Source organism: Odocoileus virginianus, chromosome 29 (genome assembly GCF_023699985.2).
Source record: "Odocoileus virginianus isolate 20LAN1187 ecotype Illinois chromosome 29, Ovbor_1.2, whole genome shotgun sequence".
NCBI classification, from domain to species: domain Eukaryota; kingdom Metazoa; phylum Chordata; class Mammalia; order Artiodactyla; family Cervidae; genus Odocoileus; species Odocoileus virginianus.
In genome coordinates this window covers 24103894-24124539 of record NC_069702.1, presented here as the reverse complement: position 1 = coordinate 24124539, position 20646 = coordinate 24103894, and the positions used below count along the sequence as shown (strand labels likewise).

Below are 20646 nucleotides of genomic sequence, written 5' to 3'. Positions count from 1 at the left end.
AAAAAATGTTTCAAAACCTCTGGATATTAGGACAAAGCAAAATCATGTAACTTATTACGAAGTATCTTTGGTGGGTTGTTTTTGATTTTTTTTTCATGTAAGAAGTCTTCATTTATTTTCTCTTTCATGAAAAATCTGTACAATCACCACAGATACAGTCATTGCAGAATCTTTACTCCTTCTGTCGTCCAATCTCCAGCTTGCTTTTTGCCAGTGCCAACACTGGCCTTTGCAGTCCCCCTGACTTTCTTCACTCCGTTCTTGTGTTCCTTGCACTGTTTTCTTGAGGTCTTGTTCTTCTCATACAGGCCATGTCTTGCAAGCCTGTGTCTGGGCTCATTCTTCTTTGCATAATCCAAGGAATGGTACATCATGCCAAAGCCAGTTTCTTACCATCACCAAAATGGCTTCTGAATCCAAATACAAAGATGACATTTGGTCTTGGACATTTTGGCCAGCTTTTCCCGAATTTCTGTCTTGGGGACTGTTGCCTTTCCAGGGTGAAGGACATCATTTCCGCTGAAGTAGCTGGTTGGTCGTGAACTTACTGGTCTGGATAGTTGCTGTGTCATTTGTGATGACGGCTGATCTTCAAGCAGCCAAGGAGGAAAAGAGCTCTTCAGTTCTTAAATTAGCACTAGTGTGTGCTCTGTTGAGGGCTGGGGAATTGTATAGTGGAGACACCTTAAAGGGTCATAGGAAGGGTTCAATTTAGGGAGATTGAACAATTCATGATTTATGTTTTTAAAGAAACTTGCTTGAAACCTCTCTTTGAAGGGTTTATATAGGCTTGGCTTTAACTTAAAGTTTAAGATTTTTTAAAAGCGTGTTACTTTTTTATCTATGTGATAAGGTTGGTCTAACTTCTTAGATTTTAAAACAGATGTGTACCCTGTGTTCAGAAGAAGTATTATCTCAGATTGCGTTTGACGCCTGATCTTTGCACATGTATAACCTCGCTACTTCACAACATTTGAGAGAAGGGGCTGCTAAGTTTGACTGCATTTGATGACGTACTTGACAACTAATTTGATTTTCCATTTTGAAATAAGTAGAAAGACAATACATTGTGAAATAAAGAAGCAGCAAATGGCAGTGAGAACAACCACAGAATTCTACTCTAGTGTTTCCTCTTAGATTCTAACCTGCTTTTGAGATCAGTAACAAGTCTTAGTATCTTTACGGGGCTTTGTTGGGTGTTATTTTCTGTCCCAACAGCTCTGTTTAAAGGATGCTTTCTCCCTGGAGGGACATAATAGAGACTGCCGAGAAGATCCACATGTCCCCAAGGCCTCTGCCTGAACCAGCCCATAGGAGGCCCGCGTGCTGATACCATGCCAGGCTCCCCAGGCCCCAGCCTGCACAGGCACACTGCTTTACACAAACATATTCTACCAGCCAGAAAAGACTCCTGTAGCTGGAGTATTCTTGGGAGAATAAAGAGAAACCTTCCCTCATCTCATCTCAGCTGCAGTGAGCCATTAAGGGTGCGGGGTCCTGGGCATGGGGACCCTGCTCCCTGCACTGTCAGGCCCTTGAAAGCAGGGCTGGGAGGCAGGCAGAGGGTGGTGGCTTCCTCACTGAGGCAGAGCTTGTAGACCCCATCAGGGTGATATCCAACAATAGGATTATGCTTCGTAGAGTTGATTTCAAAGGGGAAAGGAAAGGCAGAAGCAGCTAATAAAAACAAAGCCATCACTATAAAGCAGATTCAGCTGCTTTCAAAGAACTAATATTATTGTAGAGATAGAATGCTGGAGAGAAGTTGAAAATGATTTTGCCAAAGGTTTGTTGGTACAAGTCAAGTAAAGAATTAAGGCAAACATATGATAATTTCAGAGAAGATTTCCAAGCACCTGCCTCTGAAGGAGAGATTTTAAATCTAAATTTGCTTGGTTCTTCTGTCTACTCTCATCAAATTGGCCAGGAAAATATGAACCTCTGCCATTTTGTGCATGTTAATTAACTGAATACCAAATGTGCACAAAAGTTAGCCAATATGAAAAACAGGGGAATTTGTTGCGCAGGTCCTGATTCAGACATTCACTAACCCTCAGTGATGTCTGCCTTGGCCTGCAACTTGCTGGAGGAAGCCCACGCATGATAAGGTGAGGAGTGGGTTGAGGAATAGGGAAGAATAGGTGTTTTCCATCAGTGGGTCATCTCATTCTGGTTTATTTTTGATTTGGCTCTTGGGATAAAAGGAGAAGCAAAGGAATGCGGACATGACCCGGAAAACCTCCCAGAAGTTTCTCTTTTCTCTGGCTGGGACCACTTTCTGTTCCCTTTCCAGCTAACCTGGGTGAAGCACATGGTCTTCAGTATCAGATGTCAATAGCATCTTATTGAAGCCTTTGTACCAAGCAGGGAGTGGAAGGAAGTTGTTTTTTAAAACTGAATTTTTTAAAATGTGCCTTATGGACAGTGCTGGGGCAAGCTGGGAGAAGAGTGGCCCACCTTGGGCTTTAGGGCTTGAACTGGAGGGCCCTCAGTCCTTGCCCTGGGCTTTCTGCCATTGTTGTCAAATCCTGAGTTCTCTGTATCCGATCCTCTGAAAGTGAGTTTTGTCTTTGGCACTAGGTCTCATTCTGGCACAGAGTAATGTGATAGAAGCTGGTTCTCGAGAGAATTAGTTGATGTGATTTTGAAAAATTTAAAAGTAGGTGAAACCATTTTGTTTTGGTTAACGTTTAGGCTCCCTGCTCCTAGCAGTTTTCAGGTCATCAGAAGAAAGAAAGGATGCCATCCTCATAGAGCTGCATGTTCTACTATTCTAACTACTGAAAACCTTGGTATTGGACTGTTAGAAACTTGCCAAAATCAAGCTCCTAAAGGAGTTGGGAGGAGTCCCAGTGGAGTGGTTGGTTACTGAAAGAACAGGCTTCTTTGTTATCGTTCTTTGTCATAGAGTAACACTTCCTTTCACACCGTAAGGAAGAATGAGGTGGCACAGAAGAGGAAATTACAAGGATGCTGTCTTTCAGTGCCAGATGGGAGGAAGTAAAATGTTCAGAGATGGACTTAAAAGATTATCACATATCTTCTGAATTTTGCATCTAGGTAGAAAGTGCAATTTTTAATATCATCTCTATTTTATAAGTGAAGTTGTACAATTTCCATTTCTATGTTTTCTATATTTTATTCACTTGTCTGTTTTTCTTCTGTTGGAATTAAATAAAAATGGCTGTGTTTGGTTTACAGGTGAACATCATTCCAATAATTGCAAAAGCTGACACCATTGCCAAGAACGAATTGCACAAATTCAAGAGTAAGATCATGAGTGAACTAGTCAGCAATGGAGTCCAGATCTATCAGTTCCCTACCGATGAAGAAACGGTGGCAGAGATTAATGCAACGATGAGTGTAAGTCCTCACGGAAGGACCATCCAGTGATGATGGTGCCGTGGTTTTTAGTATTCACAGAATTGTGTGACTATCACCATAATCAATTTTAGAACGTTTTCATCACCCCAGAAAGAAACTGTGTACCTTTCAGATGTCAGCCTTCTAACCATCCCAGCCATTGGTAGGGGCTTCTCAGGTGGCGCTAGTGGTAAAGAACCTGTCTGCCAATGCAGGAGACGTAAGAGATGCAGGTTCGATCCCTGGGTTGGAAAGATCCTCTAGAGGAGGGCATGGCAACCCATTCCAGTATTCTTGCCGGGAGAATCCCATGGACAGAGAAGCCTGCCGGGCTAAAGTCCATAGTGTTGCAAAGAGTTGGACAAGACTGACGTGACTTAGTACACATACACACACAGACATTGAAAACCACCAGTCCATGCCTCCCTGTCCCTGTAGATTTGCGTATTGTGGACATTTTATACAAAGAAAGTCATACTGAAGCTTATCTAGAGAATTAAATAATTTGGTAAAAGCCATCTAGTGAATAGTAACACTGAGATGTCAACCTAACCGAAATTTCAACCAGATTTGTGCTGTTTGCCATCATAGTTAGGAGATGAGAGTAATTCCTCAGAACTGCTTCTTCCTCCGTCTGTTCAGCACATCACTTCTAGATAGGGCTGTTATCACTTAGGGAGGAGCATCTCCCTCCAGTCATCCCCACCATGACCAGGACTTTGGAAGGGAATAGAATGTTTTCCTTCTCTGGAAAATTGTTGCCTTTAGCACTGAAGGATCTCATTCCTGCAGAGGTTAGTCAGCTCTGCTCCACCCAGGTCTGGTCACCCTGAGTTGTGTGGGCCCCTCTGGCTGTCGTGCTTCTGTGGCCAGAATAGTAAAGGGTCTGGAATCCTTGGAAGAAACACAGGAGAGATGCTTCCTGGGAAACGGCCATGAGAGCGTGTGAAGGGAAGGTTATCCTAGGGGACAGTGGCCGCTTCTGTCCATCAGCGCCGATGGGGCAGGTGGTTTCCTAGGTCGTGACATCATAGTGTGGGCTGCAAGGGTCCTGCTGCCCTCAACTCAAGGGACGCTCTGCAGTTCCGGACGCTGGGGAAGAAGATGTGCTTCCTTCGTCCACAGTGTGAAATCAACTAGAAAATATAAGTACCATGAGCACCAGACAGAGGAGCACGTGGGCAGCCTGGGCCAAGGGTTCTGCCAAGCTCTCTCTGGGAGAGGATTCAGCTTTAAAAACATCATCTTTCTCAGTTTATCTGTAGCAGAAGGACCCTGCATCAGGGAGTAGTAAATCAGTAAATAGTTGCTGATTAATTATTTATCAGCAATCAATCGCAGAGCAGCCATTTCAAATGTTACTCTTACCTGCTAATAGGAAAAAGAATCACTGTTTTCTCCCCAGAATGTAGCCATAGTTACCAAATAAATCAATGTGGCACAGAGCATGGTCAGCCAGGTGTCTTATATAGCATCTCTGCTCAAGGTAAGTCTGGGTGCAAGGCCTGAGCCAGTAATTTTCTCACTTGAGTTTTGTGCAGTGATCAACTGTCAAAAGCAATGCTGTTCAATAGACATATAGAGTGAGCCACACAAGGAATTTAAAATTTTCCAGTAGCCACATTTTTTAAAAGTAAAAAGATAAATTTAAGAACTTATTTAACCTAGTATATAAAAAAATATCATTTCTGTGTGTGCTTGTGTATTTTCTTTTATTTTCGTCTTTTTTTGCCTGCACTGCGAGTCTTGCAGGATCTTAGTTTCCTGACCAGGGATTGAACCCAGGCCATGGCAATGAAACCGCAGAGTCCTAACCACAGGAGCACCAGGGAATTCCCCAACGCACGTTTTACAGTTTCATACATCCCTACTTGGACACCTACCTACCTGACTCCTCACATACTTCAAAGTTTTTCAATATGAAATAAGTACAAAAAAGATAATTTTCCTTCATGTTTATGTCCACATTGACATAACTGCTTCTTCCTCTTTTTTTTTTTAAGAAGATTTAAATTTGATGCCACATGAAGTGCAGTCCTACCAAAACCATAAAGTTGTAATTAAGGGAAAACTGTTTCACACTGCTTCCTTTTAAGTGTAAATGAATTAAAGGTAAATCAAATTAAAAATTTCTTCATCTTACCAGCCTCCTGGCAAGTGCTCTGTAACCACATAGATCAGCGGCTGCCGTCAGGAACTGGCGGTCCCTGACTTACTGTGTATATAATTGTAAAGACTCCAGTCTCCCCTGGAGTCTCGCCCACGTCAGAGCCTCGGTAGCTGGTTGCAGGGGCGTCGGATCCATGACACCTACCCCCCACTGGGCTGTCAGCCCCCTCCCTCGTCTGCCTTCATTCCGCCTTTTCTCTCGCCCCAAGGAGACGCCTGGGGGAGGAGTGGGCGTCTGGAGGCAGCGGGGGGTCCATCTTCGCCGCCTGGGGAGGGTAACCGCTCTGTCCTCTGTGCTGGCAGGTCCACCTCCCTTTTGCAGTAGTCGGCAGCACCGAAGAGGTGAAGATCGGCAACAAGATGGCAAAGGCCAGGCAGTACCCCTGGGGTGTGGTGCAGGGTATGTACATGGGCATCACGGGGAAGGCGCTCCTCAGCTGTCACCCCCAGAGTGACCATGCGGGGACTCGACATGGGAGGGTGGAAGGGGGCCGCTGGCAGTCGTGGAGGAAAGAAAGAAATGAGGAGGCTGGAACACAATAGAAGTGTCTGCAGAGCCTTTGTGCCCATGAGGCAGCCCGTCAGGAATGCTGGGTGGTGTGGGGAATTTACTATAAATTCCTGAGCAAAGAGAGTTCTTCCCTGGGAGTCTGAACCAGTTTCATCAGCCAAGTATCAGGAAGCTGCAAAAAGTTTCTTGCAAACAAGATGATACTTGTTTCTCCATTATCTCCTGAGAAATTGTCTTCTAATGAAATGTTTTCTCAGTCAGTATCTGAGAATTATGAGAATAAGTGACCTGTAATTGGCACTCGGGGACATGACCACAGTCTCTAACCTGAAGACATTTTTTCCTGTGTCACTTTGTTGGGCAAGGTCTCTGATTCTGTTGCCTGCCCTTGTGTGTTGTGAAGGAGGTTATCCAGTGCTATGGATTAAGTCAGGTGGCTGCAGAAAGAAAGTTCCTTCATCTGTTTAAGATTTATCAGTCCTCTTGTTCTGAATAAAGGCAGCAAATCTATGAGAACTGAGAAAGCACAGTACCTTTGAGACGTATAGGAAAATTCTAGTGTTTATGAATCTTCCTAAATTCTCTGCAATAAGAAGACGTTCTTCATATTGGTGATGCAAAAGGAGAAGGGGGTGGCAGAGGATGAGATGGTTAGATGGCATCACTGACTCAGTGGACATGAATCTGAGCAAAATCCAGGAGATGGTAAAGGACAGGTGAGCCTGGTGGGCTGTAGTCCATGTGGTTGCACAGAGTCAGACACGACTTAGTGACTGAACAACAGCAAGAAGTTGTTGTTGGTAAAATTAAAGGAGCTGGTACATAAAAGCTGCCCTGTACAGGTCCTGACAGCATGGAGGGGTAGAAATCACCAGATATGACAAGGTCTAGATGTAGACTCTACTCCATCTGTCTGGGAGGTCAGCCTGCTCATCAGAACCATGCTCTGCATCTGGGGGGCAGGAGTCACATAGCCTGCTTGGCAGAATTGTTACAGAGTCTAGACAGTGTTTGCGGAGCTCCTCCCAGGGTGCCTTGCCCTCAGCGGTCACCCTCGTCATCAGGCACAGTCATCACCGATGTCAGAAATCCTGTCTGTGTTAGGGGTGGAAGGAGGATCCAGTAGAGGATCCTCGGATGACCTTGAGACCTCAGAGGGTTCAGTAGCCATGGTAACAACATCTTAGAAGCATCACTTCAGATCTTGATGACATGGCTGCTGAGAACCCTCCCTGCCTTCTTCCCCGTCTCTCGCAGTGGAGAATGAAAACCACTGTGACTTTGTGAAGCTGCGAGAGATGTTGATCCGTGTGAACATGGAAGATTTACGAGAACAGACACATACCCGCCATTATGAGCTGTATCGGCGCTGTAAGCTCGAGGAGATGGGCTTCAAGGACACCGACCCTGACAGCAAGCCCTTCAGGTACGTGGGCACCTAGCAGTCAGCTCCCCCGGCAGCAGTCTCACAAGCACTCACTGGATTGAGATATCTACCTACATGCGGGGGGGTGGGCAGGTGAGTGCAGATTAGTAGCATGTATTGCCAGGCATTGCGATAACCACTTTAAGTCATCTCGAGTAACTGATGCACCTGGTGTCATACTGCATCCTCATTTTACCGACGAGGAAGCTTAGGCCCCGAAAGTGTCTGCAGCCTGCCCAAGTTGAAAGTGATGGGCATGAGTTTTGAACCCTGTTATACTCACACAAGCATAGAATCTGGTCCAGGCGTTCATAAAGGTGTTGCTGTTCATTTTGGCCAGCCAGATTTAAGGTTGAACCTTGCCAGCAGTCCTATTTTGGAAGCACTGTTAGATTTCAGTGAATCCATACAGGTCTAAGAACACGAGTGAGCAGGAAAGGGAATAACTTATGGAACGTTTGTTATGTATTTCCCCACACCGCTGATGGATGGAGATGAAGAGGCAGAATGTGAAGGGGAGAGTGTGGAGCTTAATGTAGAGTTTTGTTGTTGTCGTTCAGTCGCTGAGTCGTGTCTGACTTTGCAGCCCCGTGGGCTTCTGCGTCCCAGGCTTGGTGTGCTAGAGAGTTAGTGACCCAGCAAAGGCCAGGCCCAGTCAGAACCCAGTGGTGGGGAAGGGTCAGCCAGGCAGAGGAAGGTGGGGCTGCTGGGCTAGATTGGCCACCTCCTGGTACAGGAGAGAATCACTTTTCCATACTAAACTCATACGGTTTCTTTTCTTTTTAAATTTGTATTTACTTACTGACTTATGACTCTGCTGGGTCTTTGTTCTTGCACGCCAGCTTTCTCTAGTTGTGTTGAGCGGGGTCTGCTCTTGATTTGCAGTTCACAGCCTTCTCATTTCAGTGGCTTCTCTTATTTTGGAGCACGGGCTCCAGGCTCACAGGCTTCAGCAGTTGGGACACTCTCGTTCAGTAGTTGCCTGAACAGGTTCAGGACCTGTTGGCCTGACACATGTGGGATCGTCCCAGACCAGGGATTGAACCTGTGTCCCCTGCACTGGCCGGCCATTGGACCTCCAGGGAAGTCCCTCTTGTAGTTTCTCAAAGGGGATTTGAGTTGAGGTGATACGAGGAGTCTGCTCTGTGGCTGTACCAATTGGGGGCCACAGTTCCTTGGCAACGACTGTTTTCCTTTGCTTTTGTGGCTGACCTGTAACTCACACTTGGATGTCTAGGAGCCGGCTGGCCACACATTTACCTTCCACAGTGTGCCCGAGGCAGCCTGCGTGCCGTGTGGGCAGACTCTGTCCCTGGGATCTGAGCTGCCTTTCGGATGGGAGGAGGTTATTTTTTTGGAATCGCTTTAGAGATAGTTTTGTGAGATCTGGGCTGGTTTCCTGGCACACAGCTCCTGTGTATCCTGCGAGAATGAATGGAGACCCCAGACAAAGGACTTCTAACTGAGATGTTCACTTTTAGCCAGGTTTGCACCATTTAGTCCTGCCCTGGGGGCTTCTGAAACTGACCCTCTTCAGCCACCGGAACGTGCTTTCTGAGGCGGTGTAGAGGACCCCTTTTTGTGTATACAGGTTCAGCTGATAGAAAAGTGAAGTCGCTCAGTCGTGTCCGAGTCTTTGCGACCCCATGGACTGTAGCCTACCATGCTCCCCTGTCAATGGGATTTTCAAGGCAAGAGTACTGGAGTAGGCTGCCTTTATAGAAACTTGACCCCAAAATAGCCTCAACACAGTCAAGTCTGCTCTGCTTAATAAGCTGGAAGAAAATGGTAGTTGATAGTGGCAGAGGCCATCTTTATGTTTCATAGAGGTTTTCTCTGCTCATCCCTCCCCACCGCCCACCCCCATAGACATGGAACAGAAGGAACCGCAGAACAAGGGGACCCATGTGCCTCCACCCTCATTCAAACCTAGGCAGCGTTGAAGGGTGAGGGGGCATCAGTCTGGGTTCAGGTCTTGGTCCTGCTACCACCGGACTTCTTAACTTGTCTGGGCCTCAGGTTCTTTATCTGTAAAATGAGGAATTGGGCTGGATCAGGGCACAATAAGATCTAGTAGGAGTACTCTTTCCAGAATGTGCCACCCAGGAAATAAATGTGGTAGGTTCTATGAACCGTGTAGTCGCTGTCCAATCATTCAGTTCCACCCTTTTAGGATGAAAGCAGCCAGCGACCCTAACTAAAAGAACAGGTGTGGTTGGGTGGCTGTAAAAAAGATATTCACATCCTAAAAGTGAAAGGTTATGTTTTAATGTTTGGTGGGACTTTTTAAGACTTCAAGCCCAGGAGACAGCATCTCAAGTAACCCTGGGAGAACTGCTCTGAGGAGACCAGAGGAGGATCCATCAGGTTATATGGAAGTTTTGCCACAAAGGGCAGCTAGTCTGAACTGATTATTGTTTATTAAGGGAAACCCAGATAACCCAAGTGAAGGAATTTAGTGCTTCTCTGTGTATGGGAAGATGCAAGAGCCTGGAATCACTGAAGTCGTCCCTCTCATTTGCATTTTGGCTGTCCCAGGCCAGTATCCTGTGTTTTTCACATCCAGAGCTCCCTTGGGGCTCACAGTGGGGAGTGGCTGCAGTCTGATGGCTGCTGGATCGCAGGTATTCTTCCTGAGTTCCCTCAGGGCGCACCAGCTCACCTTGAAGGGCTGTAATTGCTGATGACTGTGACATCCTTGTTTTCTGATATGGCAGGAAACATTCCATTTCTCAGCTGTATTCCAATAAAACTGTAGTTAGAAAAACAGGAGGGGCCACATTTCCCCCTCAGGCTCTAATTTGGCAGCCTCTAGACTAGTAGATCATCACTTGGAGCCAGTGAGCTGCCTGCAGAAGTTAGACTGCATGTGACCATCTGTTAGAGGTAATTTATGTCCCCAGATGTTAAGCGTTCAGCACAGCTGTGTTCTTTTTAACTCTGGAATTTGGAGTCTGTAACGCAGGCCCCTGGATGGTCAGGGTTTCCTGCTGTTGCCCCTGTCTGTGCATTTGAACAAGTTTCTCCTGCAAGGTCAGGGTAGTGCCTGCCATGAGGAGCATTGCTGGGTGGGTCCAGCAGGCTTTGCCTGGCCTGGCAGAGCCGGGTCCAGCCCACTGCTCCAGCCTCCCAATCCGGTGATGGAGGTTCCTTGAGATTTGGAGAGAACATGCTTTATTCACACATCTCCCCCTCCCTATTTGGTTCCATTTCTACTGGCCTGAGGTTTCCTTTTTGAGGACAAAAAAGCAGGAAATATATAATATTGGGTTGGCCAAAACATTTGGGGTTTATGTAAGATGGTATGGAAATCCCAATGAACTTTTTGGCCAACCCAATATATCTGTATCACCAAGGCCATTACTCTTTCCCCTGTATAAGAAAATAAAAAATAGAAATAGACCTTCTAAAAATAAACACCTCCTACCACCTCAGTCCCTGGGAACCCTGGAAGCAGTTTCACCTCTTAGAGACCCACCCACTCTACCTCAGGTGGCCCTCTTCGTACAGGCAAGATCCTTGGAATGCAGAAGTCAACTCTGAAATCACAAGTCTTGGCAGGTTGTAAGGAACTTGGTTTTCCTCTCCTTGGAAAGCACCACTTTACCAAGTGCCCAGCCTCTCCTGGAGGAGTTTCCAGCCTCCTGGGCCCTTCCCGTGGGCCTGATCCTGAGGGTTCGCTGCGTGAACAATGACACAGTTAAGGAAAAGCAAAAGCCACAGTTAATTTGAGGGATTTCCTGGAATTTCACCATCGAAGTCATCACGCCTGGATGCTCATAGAAGACATTTTTTCCCTGTGCATTTAGGGTGAGGGTGGAGGAGTATCAGTGAAGGACTCCAGGCTTTTATGTTCTCGAAGTAGAGGATTCCTTCTCGGGTGTACAGTGAAGGCCATCCTCCCCTCTGGGCGCCCCTTGTGTTTGTACCATGTGTTCATAAAACAGAGGTCTGTAAAGCTGAGGCCCATGAGTGGCGGCTCCCCTGAGTATTACACCAATCCAGGAGCCAGGCTAGCACAGGGCCAGGCCACATCTGAGCCTTGGAAGTGAGTCCCAGGCACAAAAGCCAAGTCTCTGCCCGGTACTGTCCTTCAACCTGCCCGCATTCAGAGTTGTGCATCTTTTGTCTTGTGGCAGAATCTTTCTATCACTGTGCATACACATCTCCAGGTGTCAACCTGCTTTTTCTTTTTTTTAAAAAATGTTTATTTTGGCTGCACCGGGTCTTAGTTGCAGCATGTGGGATCTAGTTCCCTGACCAGGGATCGAACCTGGGCCCCCTGCATTGGGAGCTTGGAGACCACCAGAGAGGTCCCTTCCTGTTTGTTCTGGTGCGCATCTTTTCCACCGCTGCCCTGCAGCCTTGGAGCACATGCTTCACTCCAGCCAGAGCACCCGTGCCTTCCCAGAAGAATTTGGGTCCCCCATACCCGGGCCCCTTTCTGGCTGGCATTTGGGGAGGAAGTGGGCCCTGGATGTTGCACAGAAGGGGATGGGTCCTGTCCCTGCCGCTCGTCTCCTGGGATGCCACTGCCCTCTTCCCAGCACTCCTTGCACACCTCCAAACGCCACCTTCTCCTTCCCTCTACCTGTCAGGTCATATATAGTGCTCTTTACTGCCCTTCTCTCGAGGTCACATGGTTTTCAGTCCCCGGAGACTGACTTGTTTTTAGGAGCATCAAGGCCTTGCTTCTCCGACCATGGGGGGTGAGCTCCCACCCGAGCGAGGTGGCCGAGATGCACATCCCAGCTCTGTGCACAGATTACTAAGCTCCTCTGTGTCTGAGTTTCTCCGTCTGTGAAATGGGTGGTGATAATAATACCCGCTTCACTGTGTGCTTAGGATGACACATTTTCGTGTGTAATTTCCTCCACTAACCCCGGTGACGTGTGGGCCTCCAGCCTGCCCTCCCCTGCTGGTCCACGAGGCGTGGCAGGTGAGAGCCGTGCTGCGTGACTTTCCTGAGTGAAGGATGGGCTGGAGTGTTAGCGCTTGTTCTCCTCTGCCTGGACCTCTGTGGGCAGAGCCATCTTCTACCCAGAGCTGCTGAGAGAAAATGAGAAAAGCCTGGTTTCAAGCTGGCTTAAAGCCTCATGAAAATATTATTCACTTCTCCCCTTGGAAAAGGGTATTAGTAAGTACAATTACAAAGGAAGTTAGAAGAGCTAAAAACTGCAAAAGTCATCCCCGTAGGTATCTGAGCGGATACTATAGGGCCAGTTCCTTCTAGACTGGGGGTCACTGGCTGGAGGCATTGGGGAGGGTGTCCAATGTCTCTCGGTCACACATGGATTTCCGCAGGTGCCTGGGGAGTGTCATCTGTGGATGCATGTCTAAGAAATTTACTGCATTGGACTCCTTGGAGTGGGGTTTCTCTTTCAACATGTTGCTTGTCATTTCCAGTGTCAGAGCTCCAGAGCCACTTCCCATCCCCGGATGCAGCCATCTCATAAGCAGCCGGTGTTCAGATCGTCTGGCTGTAGTAGCATCATTCTATCCTTTCTCTGGGATACTTTCCAACTTGGGGCTGCAAACTTCACTATGAAATATGTTCTGCGTCATGATTCAATATACACATTTCATGAAACAATATCTACTCTTCATGTTTGCGCTGCATTCTGTTTTTTTCTGTCCTAGTCTCTAAACCTTTTAACAGATGGGTTAAGACTCTCGACTGGGTCATGACTCAGTTTGAAAATGGATCTCCTGAAACAGGCTAGGCTGTGTCTGGGACTGGCGAAGGCAGGGTCATTCTTAGAGTTCTCAGAATTCCGAGTAGTGTTACCCAAAGGAGATTCTCCTTGTGGGTCACTTAACAGAACTTTCCATGATTAAACAGATTTGGGGGGCTCTAAGGTTAATCAGCTTAAACAGGTTTTTGTTTTGTTTTTAAACTAAAGGCCTTTTCAGAGCACTTAAGACAAGCTGTGGTTGGCAGACTAGTTACTGTTCAGTCACCTGGAACCATTTAAGAAGTACAGAGATCGCTTTGCCTTCACTGGACATCCTGAGCCAGCACCTCCAGGAGTGGAGTTTAGGAAAGTCCAATAAAACCTGCCCAGGCAGTGCTGACGTGCTGCAGGGCTTGGGAGCCCCTGCACTCTGGGGCTCTCCTAAAGAGAGGTCAGGGTCACACACGGCACCTTCCTTTTGTTCTTTCAACCTGGGATCCCTTCTTTTGAAGATTTCTTGAAGTTAGTGGTCTCTGGGACACATTTTGGGTCATGTTTCTTGGTAGTGTTTCTGTAAAATTGGCTTGGCCAACAAGTTCATCTGGATTTTTTCCTAACATCTTAACAGAAAAACCCAAATGAAACTTTAGCGAACCCAGTGGGTGTTCCACTGCTTGTTAGGAAAGGGAGACGTATTCATTATCTTAAAATCAACAAAAACTGGGTTCCCTCCCAAAATTTAACAGCAGGGACAAGTCATCCTCTGCCTTTGGCGATTCTTACCCCAAGTAATGGTGTTGAGTCTATTGGAAGCTAGCAAAGAAAATCAAATTTTAAAATTATTTTGTACCTTTATTATCCATTCATTTCTCTTATCTGTGGCTGTATAGCTTAAATGTCAAGTTCAAATATTGCTGTTAATGTTGGCTACGCTTACTTTTTTGTTCTAAGATAATGTGAAAGCCAAATATATCTCTAGAAACTTGAAACTGGTAGTTGTCCTTTACTGGGTAGTGTTGATACTCTTGAAGGCAGGAGAACTTATTTTTCAGCAGCCAGTAAAAGCACTGATTATGGAAATAGAAACAATCCTAATTAAGACATTTGTAAGTATGTTGCTGTTCTCCCCCTCCCATCCTTCACCTGTGTGTCCTTTTTCTCCTTCTACATGGACAAGTGTGAATGCTGGGGTGGCTCTGCATGGAGCCTGGGGTTATCCACAGGTGCTTTTCATTTTGGAACCAGCTCTATGGATGAAATTGGTCCCTGGGTAAAGGTGGACAGTTCTGCAGACTTGTGTTACTTATAACTACTCTTGTTCTAGGGATAGTTCAAGGGAGAGCTAGAAATAATAATTTACCCACAAATGTTTCTCTGTTTGTGTGGGTGTCTGTTTTTCTAAGTTGTGTCACCAACAGTGCTTTTTCTGTAAATATATTTGTTCTGATTTGGAGGTGAAACTGAGTCCATGGCATTTGCTTTAAAATATCGGGCCCTAAGTTCTGTAGACAGTCAGGAGGTGGATGAGGTTTAAAATAAAGTAAAACTCCTCCCTGCTCTATTTACAATTCATAATATCACTTGAAGAGTAGTAATTTTCTGTAATATCTTTAAACATAGTCTTGTCTCTTTAAATGGTTCACTGAGTCTGTTTTCTAAACTGGGGGTTGGAGGGAGCTGAGTGGGGGAGATGACATTTATCCAGCACTAATGTTATGTCAGATGCTTTCCTCGGTCTACCCACATTCACCTCCCATAATCATATCCCCGGAAGGCATTGTATCCACATTTATGTAGAGAACATTGAGTCGAGAGGCTGTGCCCTTCCTCAGATCGGTCAGTAAACTGCTGTGAACCCCAGATCAGCCGATGGCTGATGTCGGCTCTAGCGCCCATGCATGTCTCTCCCCACACCCCCTCCACCTTCTAAAATTCTGATCATGTCTTCCGTGTCCGCCTGGTACTGATCTGGGAGACACTGGCCCCCCCAGGCTGCCCCTGTGAGTATGCACAGCAGACAGCTTGGTCAGTAAGAGACATCCCATTAGTGCTAGGGGCTTCCCTGGTGCCTCACTGGTAGAGAATCCGCCTTCCAATGTAAGAGACTCGGGTTTGATCCCTGAGTGGGGAAGATCCCCTGGAGAAGGAGACGGCAACCCGCTCCAGTATTCTTACCTGGGAAATCCCATGGAGAGAGGAGCCTGGCGGGCTACATACAGTCCCTGGGGTCACAAAAGGATAGTGACTAAACAACATCAACGTTAGTGCTATACTGTGCTTACGGCCACATCTCTGGTTCCTATATGCTTGTCTTTCTGATCCTCACATAATTTAAAAAAAAGATGGTGCCATTTTATGTGTCCCTGAACCTGGTAAGTGGCAGCCGTATCTGTCTTGGGGAAGAAGTTGGGTAGAAATTGTCTGAACTGAAATTTCTTATCATGCAACTTCACAACACTGTCCTTGGTTTGTGACTTTTGAATAGTCTTCAGGAGACATATGAAGCAAAAAGGAATGAATTTCTGGGAGAACTTCAGAAGAAAGAAGAAGAGATGAGACAGATGTTTGTCATGAGGGTGAAGGAGAAAGAAGCTGAACTTAAAGAGGCGGAGAAAGAGGTGAGCCGTCTGTCCTGTGTCCAGGGGAGACACAGAGGAAATAAGCACTTGATACATGTATTGTATCAGAGGGGTGGCCTATCAGCTTGGTATGAAGAGTAGGTCAGTCAGTCTCATTCCTATTTCACAGATGGTAACGCTGAGTGTCCTAAAGATTAAGGGGTTTATTCAGTCACTTACCTGCTTAGTAGCAAAGCCAAGACTAAAGCTAGATCTTAGATCTCTAGGCCTGATCCCAAAGCCCTTGTAGTTCCACCCAGGCCAGGGTAACTGCTTCCTAGATTTCTTTTTTATTTCTTTAAAAAAATTTTTTAAGCAGTATTTATTAATTATATTAGTTTTATTTTGAGAAGTTTCTTAAAATACAGATTAGAGCTTTTCGTCTATCACTGTTGATATGGAAGTTCTTTCTAATAATTAAGCAAACACACTGAATCATTACCACTTTAAAATAGTTTAAGCACACAAAATCTGCCTAAAACTGCACAGATAAACATATATTTGATTATATAACCACATATGCCCCTATTATTTAAATTAAACCAAGAACTTAATTTAGTTGCCACTAGATTAATGTAGTGTGGAAGCTTTTAAGATCACTTAATTAAATGTAAATGTATCCTTTTTATTTACATTTGTTTCTTATACATAATACCCTAAATATACTGCTAAATGTGTGCATAGTATATTGTAAAATAAATAACAGTGAACATTTTCAGACATACAAATTATTCCACATGGTGATGAGTGGTCATTTGTTTTCATCTTAAGTAGTATTTTCATTACAGTAAGAGTTTTCACAGAGTTCAGAATGAAGGAATCAATTCTCTTCAGATTTTAAAATGATCCAGTTCTTTAGCTGATATAGCTTAATGAATATTACTCATTTTCTCCTGTTAAAAGATAAACTGAGGTATATTAAAATTTATAAGAGTGTTTGCATGGACATCAGTTGGAATTGGGCCCCATGGATTTCTGAGTAACACTTATCCCACTGAGAGAAAGAAATAGGTTTGCCTTGATGGTAGATAATGAGAAACCTAGAGTTTACTTAAGTAGCTAAGTACTCAACATAGTTTTGCTGCAGAGAAAGAAAAGTTGAGCCTTATTTGCTGTTGGCTTTAAGTATCAAGTGAATGCTGGGTAAAAAATCTAGAATCATTCAGTAAGGACAGTTCCCTCCATCTCTTCTTCCCTTTCTCTTCCTGCCTCCCCAACCCTCCTATCTCCCCCTGTTTTTGTTTCTGCATCATGATAATTTTCTAAATTCAATTTGTCAAGGTTCAGAAATTTCTCCACATGCTCTTCCTATTTGAATAGTATGTATACATCTATCTGTAGTCATTATGTCAGTCTCTAAGTAAATATATATTACCTATTTTGAAAAGGATGAGAAGTAATGAACTACTCTTAACATCAGGTGAGTTTCTTACTAGGAGCATGGATGATTTTAATTTTCTTCCTTATGCTTTTTACAATGAATATGTATTTTATTATCTGAAAAACTGCACAGAGATTTCCCTTCGTCCTAAAGGATCCAAGTCTCAATAGAGCACAGGGCTCCACAGGATGCTCTTCACACCTCTGCCTGGCTCAGCCCTAGATGGTACCCTCTGGGACCTGGACCACAGGCAGCATCACGTGTGTGTTTCTGAATAGATGCAAGCAGCCTTAGACCAGCAAGCATCCCAGCTCCTCCCTCAAGCTTGTTCTCTTCCTCTCCTTTCCAGCTCCATGAGAAATTCGACCTCCTCAAGCGGACGCACCAAGAAGAGAAGAAGAAAGTGGAAGACAAGAAGAAGGAGCTGGAGGAGGAGGTGAACAATTTCCAGAAGAAGAAGGCAGCCGCCCAGTTGCTCCAGTCCCAGGCCCAACAGTCTGGGGCCCAGCAAACCAAGAAAGACAAGGATAAGAAAAAGTAAGCAGGTGTCACCCCCACGCAGCGGGGCTCTCTAACAGTTTATTCCACTTGCATGTCTCTACTTTCCCCATTTACAGACTGGAAACTGGTCTGTTACCAGAAAGATAAAAGCAAGTATTTTCTCTACAATGCAGGGGAGACGATAAAGGTTTTTAAAGTATTTCTAAAGGGTACACAAACGCTCATTTCTAAAACTTGACCACACGATCAAGCAATCAGGACTGGAGTCACCTGTCGTCTCCAGTAGCATCTTCTGCACCCACACTAGGACTCTCGAGAAGACAGTGTATTTCTCTTCACTACTCTCTGGAGACAATCCTCCTGGCTCTTGGTGAAAGAGCATCCTAAAATTATGATTGTTAGAATTATTTTTCTATTCTCTCTTGTAAGGCCTGAGAAGCCAGTTATTGACAGTCTTGTTCCCAAAATGAAAGATTCAGAAGAACTGCCAGGGGCCACTAGTTTTCCTCTGAACAGGATGATGAATTGTTTTATTGTGAAAATGAAATCAAAATGCCCATCCCATTAAGACACTTCCACCAGCTCTCAAGACATACCTGTGTCCACACACACAAAGAAAAGATTTTTTTAATATAGCCGTGATTTAATGTGCCGAGGGGTCAGACTCTGCTCCCGAGTTGTCACTGCCTATGATATTCCAACAGCAGTGGCCTGAAGCCAGTGGGAGATTTGGGCCTGCCTTGAAATTCTCCTGTGTTTTGAAGCATTATGGCAAATCACCTGAAAGACTCGAGAGTGCCATTTTATGACAATTATTGTCAGTCTTGACAGTAAGCACAGTGGTCAGTAAGTTACCTTAGAAGAAAACCTTAGTGGCGGCTGGGTAGGGAGCCCATGGGTACCACCCTCCTTTGTTTAACACGCGGCCCTCTGAGGGCAGCAAGGAGACAACTCAGAGCGTGTTTCAGGATTCCTGCTCTCCACCCTCAGATGCTGAGGTGCCAGGGGAGAGGCTGACAACTAGGTAAACACTCAAAACACTGGAGCAGGCAGAAAATTAGGTTCTTAGACGTAATATGGTAGACAGGCTGGAGCCTGCATGGTCATCGAGTCTGATCAGTGGACAGTGAGCACGGTAGTGAGGTGTTCACTTCATCTCGGTCCATGTGCAGACTTGCGCCCCCAAGGAATATTGTTATGTTGCCTGTGGTAGAAACCAACATGCTCTGCTCCAATGACGTGCAGAGAGAGTTTGCAGTTCTCTGCAGACCTTGACTTTCCACGCTCTGAGCCAGCAAGCGTGTGAAGGGAGCAGGGAGCAAGCAGATGTTCTAAGCAATAGAAGGTAGTGCAGGTGAGCTGTGGCGTTGAATGGGGTTGGTACAGACCCAAGTGATGGAAGGACTCCAGGGGCTGAAAATTGAGTCATGCTGGATTAATTCTGAGCCTGACAGCTGCCTAGATTATAATCCAGTTGAAGAATGTGCTTTGTAGTAGCTCTACACGTTGGGGGTGGTGTTGGTCACCAATGGTGATGATCCCCATGCAGAGTCAGAGATTAGTGATTCCTTCAGGGAAGACACAATGAAAGCCATTTGGCATCATACCCTTGTTGATCCAAACCAACCCAGGATAAAAATAGGCTGTGTGTGTGTGTGTGTGTGTGTGTGTGTGTGTGTGTGTGTGTGTGTGTGTGTGTGTACACATCTATAGGCATGAATGAAATAGAAAAAAGCTGCTGACTCATGGTTTAGGTAACCCAAAGTCAAGTTTTCTTACCCTGAAGCACAAAGTGCGTAAAGGTACACGTTTTAGGACTAAAAATGTTTATAAAAGACCAGCATCGTTCCAAGGATATCTTACTTATACTGAATGTGCCTTTAAGCAATAAATATTCCAAGAGCTGATCAGCATCGTGCCTCCATGTTCATTAACATGGAGGAGTCTATTAACAGACTTCTCCGTGTAAGGAGGTTTTTCTTATCCTTTAGAACGTTTTAGGTTATTTTCTTCCCAGCCTTGGGCCTTAGCCATGTATAATGCTTTTCAAGTTTATGTGAAGTGTGTGTGAATTCTATTTTAGCCTTATTTATACATTCTCAGTTATTATTAATGGAGTTAGACTTAATTTGGTGCGCAACAGTCACCAGATTTTGTGCCTGATGACAGCACGAACTTTTTGGTAACTTCTTCTAGGCGCTTAAGCTTTTCCCACTTTCCCATTTGAACAGTGAAAGCAATTGCCAGTTGGAGGCTGGAAGGGTAAAAGTGGAGGAGGGGGGAATCAATTCTGTTACTGCCAGTGGGAATGTTGGTTAGAGAGGACCACAGACAGACAGTGACCAGGGTAACGAGGACAGTACTTTGAAAATACATGGGAGGCTCTTTCCTCCTTGTGTAGCTGGCGGAGATGCTGGAGTCGCCATACATGCCTCATGGGAGCTGTTTGAGGGAGAAAATTTAAAAAGAGATGCGTGTTTATTCGCCTGCTATGCTTCCACCTCAGAGCTTAACTAAGTTTTTCTAATAGTTTGAAATTCTTTTTTTTTTTTCTATTCTAATGACACGCTCCCTCTTTAACGTAGGTAAGGCTTTGTCCTTCTTCCTTGACCTGTAGTGGCATGAGATCACATAACATGTCCTAAGATTACAGACAAGGTAGAACTAACCCTGGTACTGCCATTAACTGGACCCCACCTCCTGCCATCTCTGGCCACCAAGTCACTTTCCCTGCTCGCGGCTACACCTCAGTGGTGGGAGTGCCCGAGGGTAAGTTGTTCCGTAGACAGTGTTCATCTTTTCTGAAAACTTTGCCAGCTGGCAGTTTTGGGGGTTTAAAGACGCATCCATTCCAAAAAGAAAGTTTTAAAATCTCATTTTAAAACTGTACCTGGCATCTGATAATGACAGTTTACACAATCATCCACTCACTTTTTTTCTTTTTTAAAACATATTTTGATTCTTGCTAAGGAATGAAGTTGCATGTTTTGGATTTGCCTAAA

The 20646-nt window shown here is 45.2% G+C and overlaps 1 protein-coding gene and 1 pseudogene across 8 annotated transcripts in view; one reads left to right on the top strand and one right to left on the bottom strand.

The window, feature by feature from the left end:
- SEPTIN11 (septin 11) overlaps positions 1–20646 on the top strand; it is a 94264-nt gene that overhangs the window by 67256 nt on the left and 6362 nt on the right. For all 8 annotated transcript variants that reach the window (XR_011484585.1, XM_020894686.2, XM_020894685.2 and 5 more), the window contains exons 5-9: positions 3202–3363; positions 5836–5932; positions 7301–7469; positions 15630–15762; positions 17493–17680. Coding sequence is in view for 7 of the 8 variants with exons in the window: in XM_020894686.2 (XP_020750345.1) it covers positions 3202–3363; positions 5836–5932; positions 7301–7469; positions 15630–15762; positions 17493–17680 (749 nt within the window). In the remaining variant the exon portion in view is untranslated. The remainder of the gene's footprint in view (positions 1–3201; positions 3364–5835; positions 5933–7300; positions 7470–15629; positions 15763–17492; positions 17681–20646) is intronic.
- Positions 159–1696, bottom strand: LOC110137944 (small ribosomal subunit protein eS24 pseudogene; annotated as a pseudogene).